The sequence below is a fragment of the Melanaphis sacchari genome, unplaced genomic scaffold (genome assembly GCF_002803265.2).
Source record: "Melanaphis sacchari strain LSU unplaced genomic scaffold, SCAv2.0 Contig1732_pilon_pilon, whole genome shotgun sequence".
NCBI lineage: Eukaryota > Metazoa > Arthropoda > Insecta > Hemiptera > Aphididae > Melanaphis > Melanaphis sacchari.
This window is the reverse complement of record NW_020270806.1, coordinates 2,940-13,633: the sequence shown is the minus strand read 5'-3', so window position 1 is coordinate 13,633 and position 10,694 is coordinate 2,940. Positions and strand designations below refer to the sequence as shown.

Genomic DNA, 10,694 nt, shown 5'->3' with positions numbered 1-10,694 from the left:
CTGGTATGCCGTTCAGTTGCGTATTATCGACACTACCTATTTAGTAGGCCATTTCTACGATATATGTAAAAACATTTATGATTTTACTACAGATTATTCGTTACTCCGATCGTAATATGAGTTTTACTTTAAATAAATTATAAGTTACTAGTTTGAAAATACATCATCGTATTTTCCATTAAATAATATATCATAATCATGTAGTAATTGAATTGTTTATCTGTATAGTTGTATGAGTGTACCTATGAAATTTCTCATAAAAGGTATTGACCTTGGGTCACTAGTAAGTGTTATGTGTCTATTGATGGAAATGTTATGTTCATTGAGTTCTTAACTGCTAATAATTTGAATAGTTTATGTAGTAATACAATACTGCAATATATTTAAATGTATTCGTGTATATAGTTACTACTTTATATAGTTTGCTTCGCAAGTTTAGAACAATTTTCATTATGATACCGTTTGCACAATAATATCTGCTAATACAATGTCTTTTAGTATGCAACTTACAACTAATTGTATTCATTTATGCATAAAAACATATTAAATTGCATTTAAGTTAGCCATTGATAAGACATGAGTTATAATGATAAGCAACTGCGGATTGGTTTTACTATTTTAAATAAAGATTTTTGTGATATAATGTTGGCAACGTCGACTGCAAAAACATTTTTTTATATTATTTTTATGCGGGAAAATTGTTGTTCAAAGTTGGTATACTGATCTCCGAAATTTAATTTGGTGATATCTCGCTGTTATCAAAATCGGGAAAACTGTATCAGCCCCCGTACATACAACCATCCCAATCACAACAACAAAACGTAACTGCCCCACAAACACAATCAGGTACTGTCCTTGAATTTTATTCAAATTCTGAGCAATTTGTGGATGGCAACCAGACAGGAGAGAAATATAATAAATAAACATGTATTTCCTGTGCACAATATTGTAATGTAAAATGCATTAAATAAATTATAAATACATAAAAACAGATTAATGTGTTAAATTTATTTATTAATATCATAACATTAATTTAATTAGGTACTTACTTTTATTTCATCTTTTAGTGCATCAATAATAGCTAGACAAACTTCCGGTACGATGCGGCTTATTGATTGATGTGATATCTTAAATAGGTATTCCAAGCTTACAAAGCTATCACCTGTTACCAGAAATCGGAGAGTGACTGCCAAACGCTCTTGGATCGGTATTGCCTTCCGCATGTTAGTGTCTTGTTTGCTGATTTTCGGTCCAATTTTAGTAAGAATAAATTCAAAATCTTCTGACGACATTCGACAGAAGTTTTGGAATTTCCCCGATGGTTCTGCCCGTAGAGCCAACAGCATATCTGAGGCATTATATCCAGTGGCGGTTTTGCCGAGGAGGCAAGGGAGGCAGTGCCTCCCTTGAAAATAATAGAAAATACATGGTTAATATTATTTAAATTATAAAATATTGTTTGTTTATATTTTCAAATACAGACGCTATTGTAAAAGAGAAATAAATAAAATATATATTTAAATTATGTATTAAAGGTATTATGAAGTGTACCGTACCCGGTCTAAGTCTTTAAACAAGACCATGGTGTCAAAAGGTAAGATCCAATACCGGTGCGGTCGTGCGCAACAGCAAATATAATATTGATATTGTGTATTACTATATACAATATTCTATGCTACGGCTGCCCCACCATACGTACCGTGTCGGCGGCGGTTTCCCACTTTCTCAGGAGGCAACCGTTGCCGCCGTTTTCGATGCGTTACTTGTGTACACAAATTTACACACACAGACGCACATAAAATATATGAATAGCGCATGCGCAATTTTCTGTGGAGACTGCACTCATCCGTTGCCTCCTTTAGAAAACGTCACAGGCTGTGACACATGGCGCCCAGCGGATAATCATTCTTAGGGAACAAATAGAGTTTAGGCATTCTGCATGTACAACTAATTAATTTTTATATCATATTGCCTACTTTATTGTACATTATCACTAAGTTATTATCAATAACAATTTTATAATAATAGATAATTTGTTGATTGCTTATATTATTATGATTATTCAATATTTCAATTTTATTATTCTAATTGCTGTGTGATAGGTACTGTGAGACGTGAGTCAGTAAGTGCAAGAGCTGAATTAAGTATCAGATTAATCTTTAATCAGTTTTGTTTGTTCCATAAGTTATTTTTTCATATTTTTTAAAAATGAATCCAATTTATGACCCGATTGTATTGCTTTTAGAACATCCTTACAGACGTTGGAGTACATTTGACAAAAACGATTTACTTAGGAAAGGTAAACCAACTCCTTCTCTGACACATTTATCTGCAGACAAAAATGGCTCAAAAGTATTTTGTAGGTCCTTTAATTCAAATGTATATATACTAAACATCCTTAGGTGTGTGGAAGTTTTTATTTACAGAGATTATTCTGTTGGCCATGCATTTTATTGAGTCAGTCAAATTCAGTTTGGATAACATTAGGATACGCTGATTTTAAAAATCTATCTAGAAGTATTCTGAGACATGAAGTTTCCAAAGATCATGTCCACAATTATTTAAATCTAAAAAATTTAGAAAAAAATACTACTAGTATTATAGACACAATAAGTGAGCATGGAAAATTATTTAAATTGTGTTTTAATGAAAATGTAAGGTTAAATAGGTTATGCATGGAACACATCATTGATTTGGTATTATTTTTGGCTAAGCAAGAGTTGGCATTTCGCGGACATGATGAAAGTTCAAATTCCATTAATAAAGACAATTTTAGAGAGTTAGTTGAATTACATTTTAGTAGATGCTCTTTAGAAGTACAAAATCATTACAAATCATTGCAGAATAAATTTACAGGTACATCAAAAATCATACAAAATGAGATAATTTTATGTATATCTGAATATTTATCTGATCATATTAAACATGAAATTAAACAATGCATGTTTTATTCCATACAAATTGATGATACTACAGATATAACTCAAAAGACACAATGTTCTGTAATTTTAAGATACATAACTAATAAATCTGAGTTGGTTGAACGTTTTTTTGGATTTTATGATGTCAGAAAAAACCATACTGCTGAAGGATTATTTAATTTAATCACTTCCCTTTTACTAGAGTTTAATATTGAAAAAAAATTAGTTGGTCAGTGCTATGATGGTGCTTGTGTGATGGCTGGGAATTTAAATGGCTTACAAGCTCGAATAAAAGAAATTGCACCCAATGCATTATTCACCCATTGTTATGCACATAAATTAAATTTAGTATTGCAACATGGATGTAATAGTAATAAGACATGTCGCATATTTTTTGCCAATATAATTGGAATATCTGCTTTTTTTCATAATTCAACTTCCCGTACTAATGTAGTTGACAGTATTATAGGTAAACGCATTCCCCAGTTTGTACAGACAAGGTGGGCATCGAGATCAAAAATTGTACATTTATTAGTTAAAGAGTGGATTAACTTTAAAGCAGTTTTTGGAGCTATAATAAATGATCCCAAGTCATCAGCTGATTCTATTTGTGGATCAGTTGGACATTTAAAAAATCTTAAATCTTTTGAATTTGCATTTTTAGCACACATTTTTAGTGATATATTTTTAATAACAGATAACTTATTCAACACATTGCAAAACAAATCATTTGACATTGAATATTGTTTAAGGAAAATAAGTATTGTATGTGATCTTATAAAAAACAAAAGAAATGAAACAGAATTTTTAAAAATATATAATGATGCAGTTGCTTTAACTAAATTGCCCAAACCTTCTAGAAACCATGCTAATATGGAATCAAGTTATAGAATTTTATTTTATGAAGTAATAGACAATATTTTAATGCAGTTAAGTGTTAGATTTAATGATATTGATAAATTAATATTTTTACAATTAGCTGATGTTTCAAAATTTAAAGATTATTGTGGAATATTCCCCATGTGTGCTTTAAATAATCTTATAAAAACCTATTCTAATATTTTTCATAATGTGGACAAATTAAAAGTAGAACTAGAGGTGTTGTATAATAATGTCAATTATCATAACCTACCACACATTTATGATTTGATCAAAATTTTTGAAAAAGATGGTTTAAAGGAAGTTATGCCTGAAGTATATAAGTTATTTTCATTAATTTTAACTATTCCATCTACTAGTGTTTCTGTCGAAAGAAGTTTTTCTTGTCTGAAACGTATTAAGACTTATTTAAGAAATAATACTTCTCAACATCGTTTAAATTCGTTGTCTACAATATCCATTGAAAAATTATTAATCCAACAGCTCAAAGAAAATGAACCATTTTATGAAGAAATTATCAATATATATGCCAGTAAAAAAGATAGAACTATTGTATTAATTTATAAAGTATAATATTATTTTTATACTTTTAATTATTTTGTCAGTTTAATTTTATCCTTCTGAAGATTTTTTTTTTTTAAGATTATTTTGTTACTAGAAAGACACTAGTCAATTTATAAACAAAAAACTGTGATAAATTTTTATTATTTATTCAAATCTGTTTTTGTGATTATACTTTTATATTAGTTCCTTAAATTTGTATATTGTATGTAATTTTTACTAGAAAGATACTAGTCAATTTAGAAACCAAAAATTGTTAATATTTAGATTTATAAATATTTACATTTGAATTTATATATTTTTTTATTTTTTTTTGCATCAATTTATTTCAACTATTTGTAACTCAAAACTAGAAAAGTAGAAACTAGAAAGACATTTTATAGGTTTATGTGGTTTTGTTTAAATTATTGATGTATAATACATTATATTTATATATTATATACCAGTAAATAATAATGCAAAATCTTAACTTACTAGTTACTTGAACTATGAGACATAGTGAAAATGAAACAGTCATCTGACTGATTTTTAAAGTAAAAATATCATTTTTAAACAAAATAAATGAGAACTGGGGGATTTGCGCTAATATATCTAAACTCTAGAGGCTGCAAAATTGTTGCCTCCTCAAAAATTTAATGCCAGAACCGCCACTGATTATATCTAGTAAATTTAATTTGATATAAAATTTCATAATTATCGCTGCATAAAATAGATAGAAATATCAATTTTAGAATCAACTTTATTATTTACCGTTCTCTACTTCTGTTTAACGACGTAATCCACCACCTCCTTCCACGTCCTTTTTTCTGTTTTTTCGCAATTAATAATTGACTACAAGATAGAACAATTACAGTAGCAGCAGCTGCAACTACTTCGTCCATTTTTTCTATTTCACTTTTCACACGGAACTGTAAGAGTATACTGAATCCAACATTCCAACATGACACTCGATCCAACGTTGGTCACAACGTGTAGGTTCATCCGTCAGTCAAACATTGGTTCCAGTGTTCAGCCAACGTTTGCACGCCAATGTTGGAGCCAACGTTTGACACATCGTGTAGCACCGCCTTAATCAAATACGTTGTGTTACCATAACAATTCCGTTTATATCTTATGCGACAATAAACCGGCATAAGCCGATTGTTTTATAACGAAAACAGAAGTGTGTTGATTATTTCTTTACCTTCGCATTCCGCCGTCCCATTACATCTCTAGGTACGCATCAAGAATTAGCTATCGATTTGGAGATACAAAAGGCCGTAAAGATTACGTACAAGATATCTGCCTTACTTCGCCTAATATAGAGTCAATGGCCACTATATCAGACAATATTTTGATTACGTCCAAGTCACCGGCATGACAGAAAGTTACTTCGTATATATAAATACAACTTGCATTTGTATAGTGCAATTTATTTTGCAATTTTTATGGAATTGTTGGTACAATTATGCAATTTTTGAATGTTTTTAATGCAATTAAATCCGGTCTTTAGTAATGACAGACTAATAAAGATTATATTTTTCCCTATTCTCTGTTTAATATTTACTATAAAAACAAGAGTTTTTCCCTAAACATTCGATATATTATTTTTCGCTATAATTTAGTTTCGTTAATTTTATTTTCGATATTTTTAATTCGCTATTTTTCCATTCGTTATTTATTTTTCGCTTTTTTGGCCGGTTACCAATTAATATTACAGTAATATGATTGGCATGAAGTTAATTTTTTTTATTAACATTACCTACTTTTTTCAGATAAACTTAAAGATTCCAAAACTGCAAAAAAATACAATGCCATGCTTGTTTCCTGGACCAAAATATTTGTCTAATCCACAGAAAAAAAGGAAATCCCCAACAAAAAGAGTTTCTTTGGGTAGTAATTGTAGGAATTCTAAAAGCATAAAACTAACCGAAGTAATTTTGAACTATTACATTAAATATTTTTACTTATACAATATATTTTATATAGATATTCACGGATGAAAATTATTTTAATACCTATACATATTATTATGTTTACCTATAACCAATATGAACTTTGTGTTTGGTTATAATAATAATATCTAGTATATTTGTTTATATAGGTTGATTCTAAACTATCTGAAACTGTTATAAATAAGGATGTATTGAATCAAGAAACTTCTGAATTTCATAAATCTTCTATCATTTCTACTATAGAATACTTTAAAAACATGTGTAGGGAAATTGAGTTGACTAAACTTCCAGATAATTGGAAATATGAAATCAACAGATGTAAAAATACAAATATTACATTTTATACTGTACAATGTTATGAGAATGAGGTTGGACTTTTTATTGAAAAACAGATATCTCTTGAAACGGATATGATTGTTAAATGTAAATTATATGATGTATTTGTTAACATTCAAGATATATGTCCAAAATTAAAAGTGTTGACATTTGATGAACTGATTTTAATTATAAATGCTGTTAACACTAAACAAGTTTGTAAAGGTGGACCTTTAGTTAAAAAATTTTATGGAATAACAGTTGACTGTGCAGATATAGTTCAAAATCATTGACGACATAAAAAATGCACATTTTTAATTGATATTTCATCTATAGTTCGTGCTCAGACACCGTTCAGTCCGCACGTATATTGTCTCGCACACCGCTTATCTGATAGTATAGTCGTTAGTGCTCGCCGTTACGCCCTGTGGTCATTACGTTATCAAGCTGACGGTAATGTTTAACTTATCGTACATCCCAAGTTTAATAACATCACTAACTCGCTATCGAAATCACCATGAATAATAATCAACCAAACCGTTTGAATCAAACCTAAATGTATCAGCTGGTGGCATTACATTGAAGCATTTAATGCAGATGTAGTTCATCCAGGTAATTCTCGTGCTATTCCAAAAATTACTAAGGAACGTTCCTTATCTAATTTGATGAAAATGCGAGTGCATTTAATGACACAGGTAATATATTTAATTTTAAAATCTAAATTAAATAATTATTCAAAACTTTAATGAAATATTTATAGCCAAATAATTCATATTAAATAATAGTTATGATTACTTATAGGCAATTGTATTTCTAATAGGTTTGGTATGTTTATAATATTTTTAGTATACATAGTATGAATGTATTGAATTATGCAGGTTTTCATTCGCTCAATGGCATGTGGTATAGAGTTTTAAAGGCGCAGAAAAGTTATTGGTTTAGGCGGTAGTGAGGAAACACAAAAATTCACATTATTGTTAAATATTTTATTTTATATATTGAATCGTAGATATGCTGCTGAAAGAATTACCAAGTCCAGTAGAGACTTCAGGGTAACTGAATAACACTTTACTATGAATTATATTATATTAAGCATTAAAATATGTTTAATTTAAACATGACATGTTATTTTTTGTATTGGTAGATTATGGAAGATGCTGAAATTTGGCTTGAAATTGGGAAATAAATGTAAAGAAAACAAAGTTAAATCAAAATGAATTTCTTACTTCCTCTACAGTAGAAGAGCTCCGCATTACAATACGTTCATCTATAGAGCTTAGTAAATACCTACTATATGACTGTGGATTTAGCTATGTACTAACAAGAAAAATTTACCAAGACCCTTTGGAAGTATTTACTTTAAATTATGATTTCAAATATAAATTTTACTAATATATGGTCTATTTAAACTTTAGAAATTTTTCGGCATGATAAGGCAAGCAGCAGGTCCCAATGACCACCCTACAGGCCCTACATTTCTACATCTATACCGTATTTTATCAATTTATTCTGTTTTGCGTCCTCCTAAATCAGGAAATTGTACAATACTTGATTGCCAGGCTCCAAAAATTTCTTTATCAGAGCTCAAAGATATATTTAATTGTGAATCAAAAGTTAAGCAAAAAATAAATATTTTAAAGTCTAAAGTTGATTTGCTTGTTGATGAAGGCTCTTGGGAAGCTGATGAAATATTTAAAGATCATAATTACAACAAAGCTTTAGTTTTGAATTGTATTATATACTATACTACAGGGTATGTATTAAAAAAAATTGCCAAAAATATATCTTGCATGCTTTGCTTGAGCGCATTAATAGTTAAAGATAAGTTTGTTGATTTGCCAGAAGCTGAGCTAATTAATATTAAATCAAAAGAAGGATTAACACATCCCAATATAAATTTATTTCACTTTTTATCTAATGTAGAAAAATGCTTTGCTAAACTAGTTATTTCCATGCAAAGAACATAAAAATGACGTAATTACATCTATTCTAAGCAAATATATTATAATGCGAATGCGTCATTTTGCAGTTCAAGAAAATCGCCAAGAAAATAAAAAAAGCAGAGAGAAAAAAAAATAGCTAAATTAATTTCTTCATAAAATGAACTAAAAACTTTTTATAATTTTGTTTATTATTTTTATGTCCACAAAGTTGTAGGTTGAGGTTTGCTTAAAGCTTTTATTATAAATAGCATTATTTAATAAAAATTGTATTGTTTGGTTTATTTTAAATTTGCTATTGCAGAATTGTTTTGTTGCAGATGCAGTATGGATAGCAAAAAAAAAGTGAAACTTGTTACAAAAATTGTGATTTAACTTGTTACATTATAACCAAAATTCGTATAGTTTTATTTCTTATACTAAAATCATTAATTATAAATACTACCTAGTACCTACTCACAGTGCCGCAACTAGAATTTTTGAGCCCTAGGACAAAAGATTATTTAGGGGCCACTATCTAGCATCACTGCACCAGGGTTTAAATTAGTGAACAAATTTATTGGAGTCAGTTAGATAAAATTCAACAAACAAACATAATCTTTATTAAAAAGTATTTCATACATGTAAAACATACATTTTAGTAAAGAACAACACTTTTAATATCCATCATATTAATATATTATAAATAAAAACACATGAAAGAATAAGTTAATTATAATAGAATAAAGTTATACATTTTATAAAAATAATATGATGTTAATATTTTAAACAAATTTCATCTTTCTTGCTTTCAAATTAGCGAAATCTTTAATTAATTTTCTGTTTTTAATTCTGAAGTCCGCTTTTGTTCTATTGAGTATAGCAATGTTTGAAAGTCGATTTTGGCTAAAAGAATTTCTTAAATAATTTTATAATTTTAATTTTGAGAATGACCTTTCAGCCGTTGCTACTGTAACTGGCAGTGTTAAAATATTGTACAAGCTACTAAGATTTCTGAGTAACTTTTCTATATCATTGGTAAGTATAAAATTGGCCATTTCATTTATAGTTTTAAATTTTATTTTTATTAATTCTTTTAATGATAAAAATCTGACCAGTAAAATCAGAACTAATGTCATCTTTATACGTTTGAATAAAATCATATGACTCCTTTACAATATTATCTTCTCTTAAACATAAGAGATTATTTGGATTAAGAAAATCAAATGTAGTACATACATTGTCCATTGCTTTAAAACGAATATTAGCTGCATTAAAACAGTATCTATAATAGGATAAAATACTTTATTTTAAAGTTTTCTGTTGTTATAGTTAACCGCCTATCTCCATCGACTCATCAAAATGTTTTTGCATATCTGACGAGGTTCAGTATATGTAACAGGTAAGCTCCATCTCAAACATAATGACTTGGCATTATTTACTATATCTTCATAATTATTTCTCAATTCATTTATTAAATAATAAACATCTTTAATCTGTCTCGTGCATTTTGTAGATTCATATCTTGTTGTTGTAACATTTTGAAACACCATGAAGTGGCCGTAATATGTTTTCCCAAACACTCAACATCAACACATTGAAAGATTCCATTTTTGTAAGATTGAGCTTCACTTCGTTCGTCAGACTTCTTACTGATTAAACTTATGTTAATCAATGACTTAAGTACATCAATATATCGTTGTTTAGAGCTGAGACTGATTCGTGTCTGGCTTCCCACCGAGTTGGACATATTTTTCAATACTTTCTTTCTAATTTTGCAAGCAAAGTCTTCACTGAAAGCTAACGTGGCCACCGAGAGCGCTGTACTAAAAAGTTAAATAATAGCTGAACAGTGGCAAAGAAATTATTGCGACGTGAGTGCTTTGGCTGCATCAGAAATAACCAAATTCAAATTATGTGCGCAGCAATGAACAAATGGTGCATTTGGTGCCACTGACATGATACGTTTTTGGACTCCACTATTACGCCATCTATGAATCACCATCAGTATCCTTGTCCAGACAGTTTTCACATTTAGATCTAAGATTCAAAATACTATACAAGCAGATTTTCATAATCGCAGACCTTCATGTTTTTAATTCAAAATTCTAAAAAGATTCTTTTATTTCAATAGATTTTTTATGGTAATCAATCACAACATAACG

At 28.9% G+C, this 10,694-nt stretch overlaps 1 protein-coding gene across 1 annotated transcript; it reads left to right on the top strand.

Moving 5' to 3' along the window:
• Positions 1-2,208: 2,208 nt before the first annotated feature.
• Positions 2,209-6,903, top strand: LOC112592365. The gene is made up of 5 exons (XM_025336389.1): positions 2,209-2,352; positions 2,427-3,539; positions 4,101-4,367; positions 6,116-6,274; positions 6,445-6,903. The coding sequence occupies exons 1-5, from the start codon at positions 2,209-2,211 to the stop codon at positions 6,901-6,903; spliced, it is 2,142 nt and encodes a 713-aa protein (XP_025192174.1).
• The last annotated feature ends 3,791 nt before the right edge of the window (positions 6,904-10,694 follow it).